Here is a 16,785-nt window from a genome sequence, read left to right as displayed (position 1 = left end):
CGCACAGACAATCAAAACTTCATGCAAGAAGAAATTCTTTTTAAAAATCACAGAATATCTCGACATTCATTCAGTGCATCTGTTGTTTATTCATTTATATATTACTTATTTGTCCTCTTGAAACAAACTTGTGGTTCGTGCTTCAGTTTTCAGCACAAATGAAAACATTCAGGAATAAGAGATGAAAACACAACAACATGATTAATTTCAGGCGAGATGATTCTCTTTATCTCTGAACTCATGCGTTCATGAACTCTTTTCATTTGGTATCATTGAAACGTTTTATTCCAGCATACATTCGATCATGTACCGATCAACGTTTAGCGGCGTCTTCTCCAGGTGAGACATTTCAGGCCACCGGAGCAGGTCAGGAACCTTCAGGGGCATTGACCTCAAACCTTCTGAGTAAAGTTCTCAGGGAAAACACCTTTAGCTGAAATATCTTTGTTTTGCAACCAGTGAGACTCCTTCACCCCCAGTAGCCAGCCGTCATCCTGCAGACACAGGTCCATAACCAATAATCATGTACTGATCTGAATGAGACGCTTGTTTTTTGATTAGATTAGAATAGATTCAAGTTTATTATCATTGCATAAGTAACAGGTTCAAAGTAACAACATGCAGATTGCATCTAGCCAGAAATATATATAGTGCAGAGTATGACAGCTAAACATATATATATGAACATACAGTATATGTATTGTGGTGAGTATGCACAGACTATAACCAGGCTATGACTACGACATACAGTATGGTCCTCCACCGACCTGTTCGTCTGGGGTGTCAAAGGCCAGAGCCAGAACCATGTCTCCGGTCTTCAGCTCCAGCTCGTCGCTGTCGGTGGCGGCGTAATCATGGACGGCTTTGACCTGCAGGAGACATTCAAACAAAAGCGTTTTAATGGATAAGAACATGACGACTGGCTTAACTGTTGGAAGATGAAGATTCAGATGTTTGACCTTGTAGAGGAACCCTGGTGGGACGTCACCCTCGGAGCCGCTGGTCGCTGCAGCCTGCGTCACAAACAAACAGGAAGTTTTTGTGTTTTCATTGGGGAAGTCTAACAAAGGGTTAATGTGGTTGGTCGGATGTGTGAGGAGGGAAAAAACGAAAGGAGGAAAAAAAGAGTTCTGTCATGGACCGCTTCTCTCCGACGCTGCTCCTGCCCCCCCCCCCCCTTTGACTCTACCTGGTCCCCTCCATCATCCCCCCAGCCCTCCTGTCCCACCGGGGCGCCATCGTCATCCCAGCTGGGTTCAGGGTATGAATGGGCGCCGTAGACTCCGCCCTCCGACCAGTCCTCCTGACCCTCAGCCGTGTCTGCATCATCCCACCCAGGGTGGGTGCAGCTCTGGGGTTCGCTGTCGTCGTACCCCCAGCCCCCTGGGGTTTCCTCCGGGTCCTGGTCTCCATACTGGTCTGTGCTGGTGTGCTCTCGCTACCAAAGGTTCAGGGTGTTAGGACGTGGTTGAGTTGTGGAGGGCAGGAGGAAGAGGGGTTGGATCAGTCGGGAGGGGAGGTTTGAATGACAGAAGAGGTTTTAAATATTCAAACTCATCACTGCTGACTCGAGAAAAAAAGAGACAGGAAGTCCAGCTGTCCAACGAGGACACGGGAACCCATGCTTACCCATGAGTCCCAGGACGACGCCTTCCGTGTAGCAGGAACGAGACAGAACGAGTGAAATGAGAGTGAGGAAGACGTAAAAGCCTTCACATGCATCATCAATCTGAGTTTTCATCAGCCGTGGAAACCCCTGAGTAACGTTTCTGCAGGATGTTTTCAGTTCCTTTTAATTGTTCCTGTTCTAGTGGCGGCGGCAATGGTGGACGTCAGGGGTTTTATTCTAATGATATTTTTCATGCTTAAAATCAGGGAGGACAGAAAGATTCTCTAATTCCAAAGAAGAAGCATCTGAAAGAATGAAATACTTTAAAAGCTGCAGGTTTTAAATGTTTCAGCAGCATGCAGAGAGAAGCAGAGGACGCCACACAGCTGCTGTCGACATGCAGCCTAGAAGAACACGCCATGATTGCTGTGTGGAGACGACCATTAGATGAACCAGAGCTTCATCTAAAGAAGTTCTGAAGGGACTCTGCAGACACACTCCTACCTCTGGGGCCCAAAATGTGGGCTGGACTACCTCCACATCCCAGTCCAGCAGGTTTGGCCCAGACTCCTTCACACACACACGCGCACACACACGCACGCACACACACACCGGTCAGGAGGGTTCAGCATCCAGCTGGAGCTGTTAGCTAGCAAACATCTCTGTGGGACTGTTTGATGACTTGATACTTATCAACCGGGTCAGAGTCAGTCTGACCTGCTGGGATCCAGGGTCTTGGTCCTGGTCCTGCTGCCTCTGGTCCGGAGACGGCGTAAGCTGGGGCGGAGGCCGGCTGGGAGGAGGACCAGGCCTCTGCTCCGCCGGGGGCGGGGTCAAACCAAAACCACACACACATGCAGACGCGGCGAGAAGAGAGGTTAGCGCGACGTTCCAGAAGCCTTCAGGCCTTCATCAGACTCTTCTTCCTCTCCCTCTCTTTCTGGCCTCTGTTCATTTTTCACGCTTTTATACAAGCAAACATTCACAAATCAATCAAACACTACGCTTGATGCCTTTACCTTCGGTGGAGAACCAGCTGATTCGCTGTGGTTGACTTCATCACTGAGAAAAAAAGGAGAAAATGAAGAGAAGGAAGAAAAAACAAACGGAACTCATCCCACGTGCAGTTATCCGCTACTACCACAGGAGGGCGACAAAACGCTCCCAGGAGGACATGCATCAGATCACGTGCAGGTTATAATTAATATTATTGTTATAATCAGGTTTAGAAATGGAATTAAATAACCTTTATATTAGTTTGTCAGTAGATTAATCAAGTTATTGATGAAACCAAGCGTTTCAGGCTCAGCCAATGAGGATCAAGGTTTTAACCAGCATGGTTTACCTCCTGGCACCGTCTCCTGTCTTTGCGGCTGCACCTTTTCTGCATGGGGGGGAGGGTACGTGGGGTGGGGTAGGGAGGGTCACTGTTTTCATGTATTCTCATAAAGTCTGAAAATCTTTGAAGTCATCTGTGTGCTTACTTGAGCTCCCGCTGCTCCTCCAGCTTGGTCATGATGTCGTTCAGGTTCTGGCTGAGCTAAAGACAGTTCAGTCAACCAATAAATCTGCTGATCAGCCTAATCAGTCAATCAATACATCCATTGATCGGTCCAGTCACAGGATCTGCTGGACTCACCTTGCTCATTTCCCTGTGGAACTTCTCCTGATGACCTGCCAGACTCTGGAATGTGTTAACATAGACGCCAACACGACTGCGGACACACACACACACACACACACACACACACACACACACACACACACACACACACACACACACACACACACACACACACACACACACACACACACACAGGTCAAACATGTAAACTGGATTCTCACAGACCTACAGAAGAACAAACGTCTCTCACTTGTCCCACAGGGCTGGAAGCTCGTCCTGGAGCTCCACATTCAGCTCTTCGTAGATCTTTTGAGCTCGACCCAGATCCTCCTCTGCCTACAAATACACACGCACACGCACACACACACACACGCACACACATACAAACACACACACACACACACAGGATCTTAATATATTGTTGTAGTGATTATGGGTGTTGTTAGTGAGCGGTGCAAACCAGACCAACACATGCAGGAAACAAAGTCTCAAACTTTATCGATAGCTTTGACAAAAACAACACAAACAGGAGTTTGGATCGGGGACTGGATGCTCCTCAGGTTCTGGACTCATGATCAGCATCAGTTCAACAACAACTAGGTTTTGGTCTGGATTCTGTGAGAACAAAAATCCTGACTTGACAGGAATGGCATTAAAGGTGTCTGAAGAACGTTGGTGTGTTGGAATGATGCTGCTAATGCTGCTAAGGCTAATGCCTGAGGACTGTTTTGATCATGTGTCGACAGCCTGAGGAGGTCAGGGGTGAAGAAGAGAAAGGTCAGTGATGAACCAGAGTGTCACCTGGTTGTAGGAGAGGTTAGTCTGAGCCACCTGGTGGGCTGAGATCAAACCCTGAGCCCAGCTGGGAGCCGCCATCTCCAACAGGGCCGCTGGCTAACCACTCACACCATGCAGAGGAGAGAGAGAAGAGAGGAGGAGAGAGAGAGAAGAGAGGAGGAGAGAGAGAGAAAGAGAGAGAGAAGAGAGGAGGAGAGAGAGAGAGAAGAGAGGAGAGGAAGAAAAGAGGAGAGCCAAAGCAAACGGTTCATGACAAACTCAAACATGTTAATAATCAATCAGTTAATCAATCAGTCATCAATCAATACTGTTTGGACTTTAGGGGGTGTGACGAGTAGCTGCACCACCTTGAGTCCAAACACACACACACACACACACACACACACACACACACACACACACAGTGGTGGTTACCTTGGCAATCTTGGCCTCGTCCTTCTTCTTGCCTTTCTGTAGGGAGGCGAAGTGATGCCTGGCGCTGTCGAAGTCCACCATCTTCCTGTCGCGTTTGGCGATCCGAGCCTGCAGCAGTTGAAACAGGATCAGTTTGACGCTGCAGTGGCCAGTCCATCCCATAATCGTCAAACATTTTACCGAACTGATTCATCTTTACAGTCAGGAATACCAGGAACGGGTTAGAGTGTGGCGTTTCCCCGTTGTCATACACACCCTGATGTCGGGGAACTGAGTCAGGTACGCGTCCATCGTGCTCAGAGGTTTGTCCATCATGTTCTGGTGGTAGTCCATCCACAGCGTGTCCGTGTCCTGGAACACACAAACATGACATCATCTACTGGTTCTGAACCAGCGCTCCCCACCTGAGGCCCAACTGGAAACCATCGACTGTCTCTCCTCTGTTGGAGGCAGTTGATCAATAAGCCAATCAGTGATCAATACGTTCCTATACTGTGAGACAGATCAGACATTTTCATCCTGTGGTTCAGGGACCTCCAGTGCTGTTTACCTCCAGGTTGTTGTCCATCTCCTTCTCTATCATCTCCTTCAGGGAGGAGGACAGATGCATGCAGTCAGAAAGAGAGAGAGTGTTAGAAGGAGGAGGAACAAGGAGGAGGAACGAGGAAGAAGAGGAACAAGGTTCAGAACAAGGAGGATGAAGAAGGAGGAAGAATGAGGACCAACCCACCCATCCACACACCAACTAATACAAAACAAGGCTGTCTTGACAAACAGGAAATGGTCACAGGTTACTTCCTGATGAACTCACCTCTGCCAGCGCGTCCATCTCCTCCTTACCAAACCATTCCGGTTCATACATGTCAGCCAGACAGTCCTGCAGCCGCCGGGACGCATCGTGCATCGCTGGAACACACAGACAGTCACACATCACACACAGGAAGTCATATGTCATGCACAGGAAGTCATACATCATATACAGGAAGTCACACATTACACACAGGAAGTCATAAATAACATACAAGAAATCACACATGATGATTTTTTTCACTATGTCTCTTTTTCAGTGTGTGTGTGTTTGTCTGTAGTGACTCTCAACCCTGCACCCGTGTAACACCGGCGGTCATACAATGATGACTCACTTTTCACTGCTGTCAGGTAGGCCTTCAGATCTTTATGTAGTTTGGTGCCTTCATTCTGAGATGATAGACGAGTTTAGAGTGATTAAAAAGGAGTAGACACAACATTAGAAACAGTGGCAACCACAATAAAACTAGTAGAAAAAACAGTAGAAACAACAGTAGAAACCACAATAGAAACAAGACTAGAGTATAAACTATTGTATAAGCTATAGTTTATGTTTATCTGTCTTTTCTCTCAGCTCTCTGCCCTTCACAGAGAACCTTCACGCACCATCTGCTTGTTGAAGTTGGCCACCATCTCCTCGAAGGCGGCGTCCCGGGTCTCGTCTGCTTTACCAAGCTTCTGCAGGACCTGCGGAGACGACCACAACCAATCGGAAACCGATCACAAAAACGACTACAACCAATCAGAAATCAATCACTGTTATGACCACAACCAATCAGACCACAACCAATCTGTAGAAATGAGACGCCTGAACACATCTCTGCTTCCTGCCAAATGAAAGGTCAAAAGTCAAAGTCTGTTGACACTATATTTAATATTTATATTTTGTATTATTACAGAAACCTGGACGTTGTTGCCGCCGTGCATTGGACAAGGTCATTGGCTAATCTGGTAGGGTTGCGGGGGGGTGACAAGCCTGTAGCAGCAGCACCTGCTCACTTAATCCTGTGACAGACACACAAACCGGATCACCACGGCGACAAGGGACTTCCCCGACACACACACACCAACTTATGCACTACTATTTAAAATACACAGCTAGGGTATGAACTCAAACCCTACCCCTAATGCCCCCCTGCCAGGGCCACGGCACGCCTCTCAGAATTAACACTATTTATTAGATGCTTAGTTCAGGTACAGTAGGACAGCCCAACCCTCTTCATCAGATGCATCAAAATCCTCACCTATGTTTAGAACAACACAACTGTCGTATCCATTACAGCCCAGCTCCTGTGGCGCTCAAATGTCTCACGGTGCATTCAGGTGATTCCAAAAAAGTCTGGAAAGACTTCATGACACCAGGATGGTCACCTGTGTGTGTGTGTGTGTGTGTGTGTGTGTGTGTGTGTGTGTGTGTGTGTGTGTGTGTGTGTGTGTGTGTGTGTGTGTGTGTGTGTGTGCAACTACTGTCTGTCTCCCATCGGTGTTTCATTTCAAACCCCAAAAATACACACACATACACAGTCTGTAGGGTATTAAGGGTGATGATGGGGTGGCCTATAGATAGAAACAACCCCCCAGCACACACAAAGCTCGGCCCACAGCAGTGAAGCATGCTGGGAGACCTGGTGGGAGGGACAGGTGTGCAGAACGGGACATTTGATAACTTTAGAATCAAAGAGCTAAAAATAAAGCAAGGGAAAGTAATGGATTACAGTTCTTACTGACAGGAACTATTCTGATTACACCATTCTTCAGGAGTTTTGTTATATTTGTGTAGTGAGATGTTTTCATTCCCTTCTAGTTTCAGCCAATCAGACTTCATCTCCAACCCCCTTAAAGCCGGGCGTGCCTGTGGAGCTGCCTTCAAACCCGCGTCACTGGTTTTCACTGACAGGTTCACGCCCACTTAAACTGGTTTCAGCATTCTAGAACCTGACGGAAGGTTTTATAACACTCACCGCTACTGTCAGAACTGTAAGGTTATTATCGTGTTTTGTGAACACACCGGGTGCTAGTGGTGTCCCCTGGGGGGGCTATTGGGCCCTGCTGGTATCGCTGGGTTGGCCCATCTTTGACTCCCAGCTCCACTCCGGATCTCCAGCTGCTCCCTAAAGGCCACCCACCCCACCTCCCTCCTCCCGTCACCAGTGACGGAACTTTTCCCAGCATGTTCTGACAGCTGACCAGTTCCTGAGAGGGTGACATCACATCGCCATGGCAACACGAGAGGCACCAGTAGAGGCTCAAGATCATCCTGAATCCAGTTGTGTGCGAAAAAACAGAACGATGTGAAACGATTCAACATTATGAACAGAAGAACACTTGTTGTCGAAACACTGACTCCATCATCATCATCATCAGTGATCAGTAAACACCGATGTCATCTCCCATATCATGACATCATCAATCACAGAACTTAACCATGATAGTTTGACCTTTACAAATCGCTAATGTTGAGCAGGATGTATTCCTTTCAGTATCCTGACCCTCTTCCTCCTGATTGGACGGGACAGATGCTGGAGTGTGACAACAGGAAGTGAACGTTCAGTTCGGCGTGCTGAGGGGTGGCGGACGGCATGCCAGCAGACGGACAGCTGAAGCCGACGCTCCCCTCCTCCACCTCAGGCAGCCTTCAGGAGGAAGATGATACTCTGACCTTCCTCTTTACTCAGAGGCTCGGTGTTGGCTGTGAGACATTCACTGCCTTCAATGTTGCCTTCAAGGACCGCTCAAAAGTTTAATTCACTTCTCTATCTGCTGCAGGCGAATGTCCTCAAGACAACTAAACGTATTTGATCATTTATTTCAACTATTATTCCTCTGTCATGTCTTTTGTAGCTTCTACTACTGGTAGAAAAGATTTTGGCGGAATAAATATTGATAATTTATGCTGGCAGAAGAACAAAAACTCTCTGATAAGCATCCGGAGGAGCAGCGGTTTGAAATATCACCTCCGTTCTGTGCGAGGCTGTTCTGTCAGACGGAATTCTCCCACTGGAGCTTCATTTATGTTCATTCTCCATCCCATCACTCCAAACAGAAAAGCTGCTGAATGAAAAGAAGCATTTGGCTTCTCACGTCTGACCACGTTAGTGCCGAGCTAACAATTCCTCTCCTGCTTCCAGTCTTTCTGCTAAACTAAGATAATCCCAACACAGACATGACAGAACATCCCCGCGATGCCTTGAACCAAAGCTCGCTGATTTGCAGCACTTTTAGAAAAAAATTATTCAGATCTAAATTTAAAAAGAAGCAGCTGCTGGAGGAGTGATGAGGGGAGGGGTCAGAGGTGGAGCAGCCAGGCTGTTTTAGGTTCAAACCAGAAAGACCACCTGGGAGGAATTTACCCTGAACAAAAAGGAGTTAGTACATGAAACCAGACTGACGAGCCTCCTGCTGGAGGAGGAGGTGATTAGAGGGTAAAACCTCAGCAGGCTTAGACAGGAGCGATTAGGACTGACGAGAATAACTCAGAGCCCAACTGACTGTAAAAATCAAAGTTTACATGGTCTGTCTGAACAGGTGAGTTTTATTAAATCCCATCATGCATCACTCCTTGATGCCAAATAGCACAGTTTAAAGATAGCTGCAAAGCTTTAACTTCACAAATGAGGAAAAAATCCACAAAAAACCCCAGAAAAACTACAGTCCAGGCGTTTTGGCTTCAATATGAAAGGCTTCAGGGCTAAGTTTAGAGCTGCAGGTTGTTCAAACGGTGTCATTGTCCCGGGACATGTGACCCAGTGACGGGGTGGGGTGGGGGGGTGGACAGGTTTCAAAACGTTCCGCAGATTCTTTAATGCGGTAAAATAAACAGCGGTGGAGAAAAACCAATTCATTGGTCGACGCGTACAGTCAGACCTCATGACGTCATCATCATTGGGTAAAAGAGCAGTATTGGAAGAGGGGAAAAAAAGTTGAGGTGACGTCACGAGTTTTACCTTCTCCTGCGCCCTGGTCAGCCTCTTCTGGACGTTGATGGCCAGTTTCCCTGCGGTGACGCCTTTCCCTGTCTCGGCCATGTCGCGCAGCGTGGAGGGCTCCCCACGGAGGAGTCAGGAGCAGCGAGGAAGAGGAGGAGGAGGAGGAGGAGGAGGCGAGAAACGCGCTGAAGGAGACCCTTCCTTGCAAAGCCCTCGGTTGTAGCTCGGTGCGCGTCGCTCCAGTCCCGACGCGACGCGTAATTTAATCCGGAGCGTGTGTGGAAAAAGAAGAAAAGCTCGGAGAAAAAGTCCGGTCCCGTCCCGGTGTGGAGCCTCACCGTTAATTGATAAAGACTTGAGCTCGATATGTGGACATATTAGGTTTCCTTCTCAGTCATCCTCTTAAAGGCGTAGCAGGTTGTTATTATTAGCCGACATCTGTTGCATTCATGCAACTGGTGTGTGTCCCTCTTTACGCACGGCCGCGTTTAGTCCGGGGGCTCCACCGGACCTGAACCCCGTGCGCATTTTACCACTCCTGTCCCATCGATGGTGCGTTCACGCGTCATACAGACAATAACTACACGACACAGCTCATTTCCATAGAATTTAATTTCAAAAATAAATCTTTAATATCTCTTCAGCCTCATAACTCCATAAACATTTAGAATTTTTTTTCATGACATTTAAATACATCCTATCATTTCTCTAAAACGTCTTTATTAAACAGGATCCAGGACTATCAACCTAAATCCTTAAATATTCACCTGGAAATCCACTAATTTACCAATTCTTTAAAGTAACTAAGATACTGGAGTAATGGATTACTTGTGTGTTGAAGTGAAAGTCGTTACCATTTATTCACTTTTTTACACAACCCAGTTTTCAGTTTGAGGTGTTGTTCAGGTTTGGACAATTCAGGTGCAGCCTGTTGACTTTTAAAGATGATCTCACCCCAAATGAAGATATTTTAAAGAGTAATCAATAACTTAGTGACTTTGATCAAGGGCCTTTCATTAACGAACAGCTCTGTGGCTCCCAAACCACACCGTTGACTTTTATAGTTTCAGGTTAAGGTATTTTAAGGGATGATGTTTCTCGGTGATTTCAGAATGTAATTGTCATAAAACCCAGAGAGACACCTTTGGTCTGCTCGCGTTGGGTCCGTTTGTTTAGCTCTTTCGCAGCAGCGTTCATTTATCCGTGTCAGTTCACTGAAAACCCCCATCAGGCCTCAGCAGGAACCACAAACGCCTCCCATTTTGTTTCTCTCTTTTTAAGTTCTTGTCTTTAGGACCTGCCTGTGTTTCCTGTCCTCACCTGTCATCCTGAGCCACGCCCAGTGGGTGGAAGCATCCTGAGTCCAGCAGCATCCTCCCCAGCCAGTGTAGAAGCTGTGAGTACCAGTGGATCCCATCACTGGGGCCCCCAGTGGAACCAGTCCACCTGTGGATCAGCCTTAGTGGGGAGAAGGCCCAGTGGGCCATGGAGTGATGCTTGACAACGGCGTAGCAGGACGTCACCACCCCGTCCACCACCAGAGTCCCCTCGTGGGTCAGCGGCGCAAACGCCCCCCTTCTACTCCTCACTTTGACTTTGGTGATTCGGGACAGACGTCCCTCACCGTGCTGCTGACCTGAGGCCCCGCCCGACACCAGCACGCACTGTCCCGGCTGGGCCTCGCTGGCATAGAGCGTCCTGAGGCTGCCGGGGGCCGACGTCGCCCCCTCTGAGCAGTTCCTGTCACTCACAAACAGCAGGTGGGCGGCGGTGAGCGAAAGGAGGGGTCCTGCTTCTGTCTGCAGGACATAGAAGAGCTTCCAGGTCACGGGGTCGCGGTCCAGGAAGGTCAGGACTTCGCTGTAAACCAGTTCCCCGCTGCCATCGCTGCCCGCTGAGGAAAGGACTCGTTCCCCGGGTCGCAGGTCACTGATGGGCTTTTGGCCGCCGTCCTCTATCGTGACCAGAGCCTCGCTGGGGAAACACCCTCCGGATTTAGCTGCCACTGAGTGGTCTGAGAGAAGAAGAGGAGACAGGAAGTCACACGGGACGGCAGCACATGGTTCCTTCTGCTAACGTTCAGAGTGAAAACATCTCTTTAGTCTTCGTGCTGTACTCCAGAACCTTTTCCAGCACGTTTGGCTGAAAAGTGAATTTTTTCTTGTTCAGAAAGACCTCCAGGAGCTTCAAAGTGACGTTTGAGGACCAGCTTAAATCTATCTGGGGGTAAATATTCGGGGAGGGAAGGAAAGTCAAGGCCAGGTGATGAGATAAGTCACCTGAAGGAGGAAGAGCAGAGCAGGAAATCAGCAGCAGATGAATCACCTGAACAAACACTAGTCCCTTTCCCAGGAGGGACGCGTTCCTGCCACGGGTTGGGGCCCAATCACGGCTCTTGTCCTATTCTGAACTGATTGAGGATATTAATGACCTCCTGCCTTGCTTTCTGCCCCGCTGCTCTTGTCCAGGGTTCTGGAGCTCTGCTGCCCCCTACAGGCCGCCTGCCTTCACCGACGTTCTCATCATTTCACTGGTCAACAAGTTTGTTTCTTAATATTTTTAGAAAAAAAAGAGGAGAAAAACAGAGAAAAATACCAACTTGATTGATTGGTTGCCTTTCTGATCAAGTCAAGGACTGGGCCCTCGCAACCCGATCTGGGAGGGAAGGAGAGAGGAGGAGAGGAAGGAGAAAGAGAAGGGAGGGGGAAAGGAAGAAAAGGGAGAAGTTACCACTCAGCGTTAAACGTGTCGGGGGGTTCAACTCATTCTGACACGACTGTGTGACTTTCATCACGTGTGTGTCATGCTACCTGCACACGTAGGGTTCTGAGCAGACACTATGTTGAACAGTGACTCCTCATTTGGGCATGTGGAAGTCAACGATGGGACAACACAGCACTTTGAGCTGCTATGACATCTTTTACTTTAAATTTGTTTGTTTTTCCCTGCTGACGTGAACATGTTGAAACTTTCTGGACCTGCAGCCAATCTCGTCTTCGTATTAACGTGCAACATACGCCTGGTGATGTTTTCTGGGTGAGACGAAGGTCGAGTTCATTAAAATGGAAATGCAATCAGTCCTCGTCTGTTGTTTAGACTCACTGACAAACACGGACATTTAAGTGGTTTTGAGGCAATGCGGGGGTTTTGTTTTTTCCCTTGGAAAGGAACTTATTGCAGATTCACGACACGTTCGTCTGGTTAAACCACTCCAGCGGTTTTTATGAAGAAATGTTGAATCTGCCTGCAGGCCAGGAAAGACAGAAGGAAGGGAAGCAGGGAGAGCAGCAGAGGAGAGGAGGAAAAGAAGGAGTTAGTGGTCAGGGATGGAGGAGGGAATCAATCACGTGATGAAGGAAGGAAAGATGGACACCTGCAGGTGACGTCATGTTGCTACCTGCTGGAAGCTGCATCAGGTTAGAGAAGCCGAGGAGGAAGGTGCTGATCATTGGTTAATGGTAACTGACCTAACCCTAACCCTAACCACCGACATGTTTGTCTGAACACCCCTACACCCCTCCCTCACCTGACTTGACGCTGCAGTGGATGTGGGCCTTGGACTCATAGTAGACCCAGTCGAACCCGGCCTCCACCGCCAATCGGGCCAGCATGGCGTACTTGTTCCGGTCCCGGTCGGAGGTGGTGATGTCCACCGCGCGGCCCTCATAGTGCAGCGACTCCTCCGAGTGGTGGCCATCCTCGTCCCAGCCCTCCGTGACCCGCAGGCGGACCCCGGGCCACAGGTTCATCACGGAGATGGCCAGAGAGTTCAGCTTGTCTTTGCAGCGCTGCAGCCGGACAGAAACAGCTGATCCACGTCAACAAATGAACTAATTACTTTAATTCAGTTAAAAATGTCACCTCTGGTCCAACATCAGGTAGAAATCAGTTCAATATGGGACTGAAACCGAATGTCTCATCCGGGACTTGAAGGTTTTTGGTCACATAAAGGTCAAAAAGTCCTCCTCGTCAAGTGGTGTCGGTCTTGTTTGACTTACAGGTCTGGTTAAATTAGGGCTGCTCGGGGACGTCTTGTCATTTCCTGCAGCCCCTGAAAGCGTCTCTCAGTGATCGTGAATCTCGGGTGAAAAGTGGGATTAAACGCTATAAACGTCTCTTTCCATGTTGGCTGTGATAAGAATAGCTCGCGGCTTGGTGGCCACAGATGCCTTCACACAGTGTTCACTGTGGATTTTAACTCTTATGTTTTCTCTCCGCGGTCACAGCAACGCGCTGGACTTCATAAATCAGACGAGAGATTCTGTTGGTTTTACTTTCAGGGGATCCAGATCGACGGGGGTTTCTGCGCTAAACCGCTGGCTGCACAAACATTGGACGCGCCGGCTGACAACACACGCCTGTGCGCACCTCTGTGAGTGGGTCATGCGGCGTCTGGGTGTCTTGTTTTCTTGACATGAAGTCTCAAATTATCCTCTTATCAAAGGCAATTGTCTGCTGCATCAAAATGGACGAGGTGATTAAATAAAGTTCCTCAGTGCTTTAAAATAAAGGGCTCTAAGGAATGAGCGTTTCTGCGTCGCGCCACGATAGCCGCGCACAGAAGAGTCAAATAGGAAGAAATAAATTGAAAAGTAGCTATAATTAAGGCTCCAGCACAAGTGAGGCGGCTATTTTTGCACATGTGCTGCGAAAACAAACACAAAAGTAACGCGGAGTAGTAAAGGACAAACACGAGGCTGTCTCCTGCGGCTTGGAGCCCATAAATTGTGCGCAGGTCAGCGACGTTGACGCGCAGCGGCTCGGGGTGCGCGCTGCGGAAAAAAGAGCAGTTGGGTATTTGATTGACTCTCAGATTTACTCTGCAGGCATTTTTGATGGGGGAAGTTGAAAAAAACACGCGTGAATTAATTCAGTAACGTGGACATGTCATCCCTGTTTGCTAATTTTGCGTTAAAAGACTTGATTTTCAGCCTTTTGTCCGCGGAAGGCCAGCCGGACTGTGTCGCTCAGGATGGTATTTCTTGCAGTGCGCGCAGCGAGGTGACAGCTCCAGACGGGAATGCGCACATTCATTCCCCACGTGGGTCTGTGGACATAAGGGCAGCAGCTCGGAGAGGAAGCCCGCGGTCTAAAGAGCCAGATATAAATACTTTATTCCTGGGGAAATTGGGAGTCAAATAAATTCCAGCAGGGGCCACATCAATGACGGTGTCGTAAAAATTTTTGACAGTCCAAAAGGCGACTGTTAAGTCTGGCCAGTCGGGGCAAAAACGGTAAACATGAGTCCACGCTTGACCCGAGCTCTAACCAAATACGACTATTGACTGTTTTTCCACCGACAAACATGATGTTAAACAGAGGACATAGTGTTTTAATTAGCAGTGACCGCTTTTCCATACATTTTTAGATGGGGTTGCCCTCTTTACGCAGGAGCTGCCCACACTGAGCCTCTGAGGGCAGAGCAGAGACTCAAACAATCCAGACACAAACTCCACTGTGACAACAGTCCGATCCGTTTCACAAGTGCTACAAACTCCGATTTAAAACCATTTTTTCCAACAAAAAAAAGAAGAAGAAAGCTTTTAAATCACAGCAGCTGTGTTGCTGCTGTGATTTAAAATAAAAGTCGCACTTAAACAGTTTTTCCTCGGTACATTTGACTCACATTCTTCAAAGTAAATGAACTGTTTGCTGCATTACTTCTAACTCTGTTTTTGTCAGTTCACACTGATTTTACGAAGCGACGTGCCTTGAGTCAACAAGAATAAGGAAAAGATAAGAGCGCACACGCGTTTAAAGACTGGGCAAAGTGCACCGAGACACGCACTGAAATCCCTTCAGGTTGCTGGAAACCGAAGCTAAAGGGCACTACGGAAGCCTGCAGTTACCTGAGTCATCATGCGGTCTGCACCTGTGTTCTCCTCATCTTTGAAGATGATGTCCGGGTTGTAGTTGGGGGTGAGCTCCTTGAAGCGCTCAGAGTTGCGGGTTATTTTCCCTTCATATCTCCCGCTGGCCCCTAAAGTCTTCTCGGCCACGTTGGGGCTGAACTGCTTGTAGACAAGCGGTGCGAGTTTCCGCGGCGGCCGCCTCTTGCCATAGCCTCTGCCCGGTCCACAACCTTCGCTGAACGTCGACAGGAGAAAGGCGCACCCGGCGAGGCACGTCACCAGCGTCTGGAGCAGCATTCCGCTCCGGGGCCGGTTTGTAACCCCCCGGCGGACGTCCAAAATGTCACCACTGAATCTTCTTAATGTGGGATCCCTTTTATAAATCTAGAGTGGAGGTATCGGTGCTCCGTTACTCATTTCCGAGCCTCAAAAAAGTTAACATTCCCGGCGCGTAAAAGTCGCCAGTGCGCCTCTGGATGGACCCGTCCTCTGAGCCGCCCGCACTGTCCTGTCCTGCGAGGCAGGGGCATAAATAGGAGACGTGAGTTTATCTTGGCAGACAAGTTCAAAGCTGCCTCTCGGTGTCGAACTTGTGAGAAAGGGGATGCAGACAGACGCGGAGGCGCGCAGTGCGCAGTCTGGTTGCGCCTGCTGGGCACGGCGGTCAAAGGGTGTCCCCGCAGCGGTTTCTGCCTCTCGGTTTGTTCTCAATGCGGAACTGTGGTGCAGGGATGCTGGAATGGAAGAGATCCCACTCCGGCACAGATGAGGTGCCGCGGGAGAAGAAGACCGCGCCCTGTTGGTCCTGCCCTCTGCGCTCCTCTCCTCCCATCGGGGTGGCACAGGCCCCGCAGCCGCCGTCACTCGTTTATTGTCAGTCAAGAGATCACTGTCCTTTGGACCCTCGTGTTTGAGCCAAGGCGCACGAGGAGAGCAGGTGCGCGCGTTTCAGACCTACGCACCGGGACGTCAGTGACGTCACAGTCAATGACAGAAGTTAAGGAGGAATTCAGTATTAAAAACCATCATTTCCCCATCAGGTCCCCCAAAAAGCTCTGATAGAAGAGGATACAGATGATGATTCAGGTGAACATCCTCCATAGCTTGTCAAATCCCTTTCAGCAAATGTTCTGAAACTGTTACATGAAGATCTAAATTATTTCTGAAATATGAGCTAGATATTAAAAATAATTTGACAAATTTGCTAATTTCCTGAATATTTTATGACAATAGCAGAGGATGGGGCTGTTTGACTTTTCATTTTCAGGGACTGATTATTTTTCATAAATTGTTTCATAAAAAAACCAGCTAAGTTAAATTAAATTTTAAAAAAAAAGAATGTAGAAAAAATGACACAAGAGGACAAGAGGAAATCTGAGAGCAATAAAATCATGAAATAAGGAAACTTTCTACTGTTATTGATGCTTCTTTCTGTGGAAAGCAGGATAGCAGGATATTAGTCAGGATGACTCAGAAACGTTTGTCACACAGAAACTCTTGAAATCCAGCAGGTAAACAGTGACTTTCCAACCAAAAACTTCAATAGCATTCCCAAGATGCTGCAACGCCTTGAGTCAACATGTCACCGCGCTCTGAAAAAGGATGGCGGCTACCCTATCGACCGCTGACGCTACCGCCGTCTGTCTGCAGCCAGAGAAAGAAACAAGACTTCAAAGTGAAGCTCTGGATGCAAACATGGAAAAAATGTCAATTAAAAAATTTGGATAATTGAACAAATCTCAACAATGGACACAA

At 48.3% G+C, this 16,785-nt stretch overlaps 2 protein-coding genes across 12 annotated transcripts; both read right to left on the bottom strand.

The window, feature by feature from the left end:
- Positions 1-201: 201 nt before the first annotated feature.
- bin1b (bridging integrator 1b) lies at positions 202-9,549 on the bottom strand. 11 transcript variants are annotated; one of them, XM_068309021.1, is made up of 19 exons: positions 9,197-9,547; positions 5,859-5,939; positions 5,588-5,642; positions 5,257-5,351; positions 4,996-5,031; positions 4,701-4,796; positions 4,446-4,553; positions 4,035-4,127; positions 3,484-3,569; positions 3,249-3,324; positions 3,094-3,149; positions 2,955-2,993; positions 2,629-2,671; positions 2,327-2,422; positions 1,630-1,650; positions 1,190-1,438; positions 960-1,013; positions 768-869; positions 202-494 (listed from the first exon to the last, which is right to left on the bottom strand). In XM_068309021.1, the coding sequence occupies exons 1-19, from the start codon at positions 9,275-9,277 to the stop codon at positions 393-395; spliced, it is 1,569 nt and encodes a 522-aa protein (XP_068165122.1). In that variant the 5' UTR covers positions 9,278-9,547; the 3' UTR covers positions 202-392. The 11 variants fall into 11 exon arrangements, with proteins under 11 accessions (XP_068165122.1, XP_068165129.1, XP_068165124.1 ...); XM_068309028.1 differs by lacking the exons at positions 1,190-1,438; positions 1,630-1,650 and adding an exon at positions 2,114-2,179 and having other exon boundaries at positions 9,197-9,549; XM_068309023.1 differs by lacking the exon at positions 2,955-2,993.
- A 219-nt stretch (positions 9,550-9,768) lies between these two features.
- LOC137591195 (indian hedgehog B protein-like) lies at positions 9,769-16,323 on the bottom strand. The gene is made up of 4 exons (XM_068309032.1): positions 16,103-16,323; positions 15,028-15,984; positions 12,705-12,966; positions 9,769-11,192 (listed from the first exon to the last, which is right to left on the bottom strand). Exons 2-4 carry the CDS (start codon positions 15,325-15,327, stop codon positions 10,495-10,497), a joined length of 1,260 nt encoding a protein of 419 aa, XP_068165133.1. The 5' UTR covers positions 15,328-15,984; positions 16,103-16,323; the 3' UTR covers positions 9,769-10,494.
- Positions 16,324-16,785: the final 462 nt, after the last annotated feature.

This window comes from Antennarius striatus, chromosome 24, assembly GCF_040054535.1.
Source record: "Antennarius striatus isolate MH-2024 chromosome 24, ASM4005453v1, whole genome shotgun sequence".
NCBI lineage: Eukaryota > Metazoa > Chordata > Actinopteri > Lophiiformes > Antennariidae > Antennarius > Antennarius striatus.
Note: the sequence above shows the minus strand (reverse complement) of the source record. Positions and strands in the feature narration are given on the sequence as shown.

What these genes read in the sequence shown, in the direction of transcription:
- bin1b (XM_068309021.1), bottom strand. Translation starts at nt 9,277, where the DNA reads ATGGCCGAGACAGGGAAAGGCGTCACCGCAGGGAAACTGGCCATCAAC. An exon ending in AGATGGACGCGCTGGCAGAG is followed by an intron (nt 5,032 to 5,256) that starts GTGAGTTCATCA and finishes TCCTCCCTGAAG; the next exon opens with GAGATGATAGAGAAGGAGAT. An exon ending in GGGATGATGGAGGGGACCAG is followed by an intron (nt 1,014 to 1,189) that starts GTAGAGTCAAAG and finishes TTTGTGACGCAG; the next exon opens with GCTGCAGCGACCAGCGGCTC.
- LOC137591195 (XM_068309032.1), bottom strand. Translation starts at nt 15,327, where the DNA reads ATGCTGCTCCAGACGCTGGTGACGTGCCTCGCCGGGTGCGCCTTTCTC. An exon ending in CAGACCGCATGATGACTCAG is followed by an intron (nt 12,967 to 15,027) that starts GTAACTGCAGGC and finishes GTCCGGCTGCAG; the next exon opens with CGCTGCAAAGACAAGCTGAA. An exon ending in CCACTGCAGCGTCAAGTCAG is followed by an intron (nt 11,193 to 12,704) that starts GTGAGGGAGGGG and finishes TTCTTCTCTCAG; the next exon opens with ACCACTCAGTGGCAGCTAAA.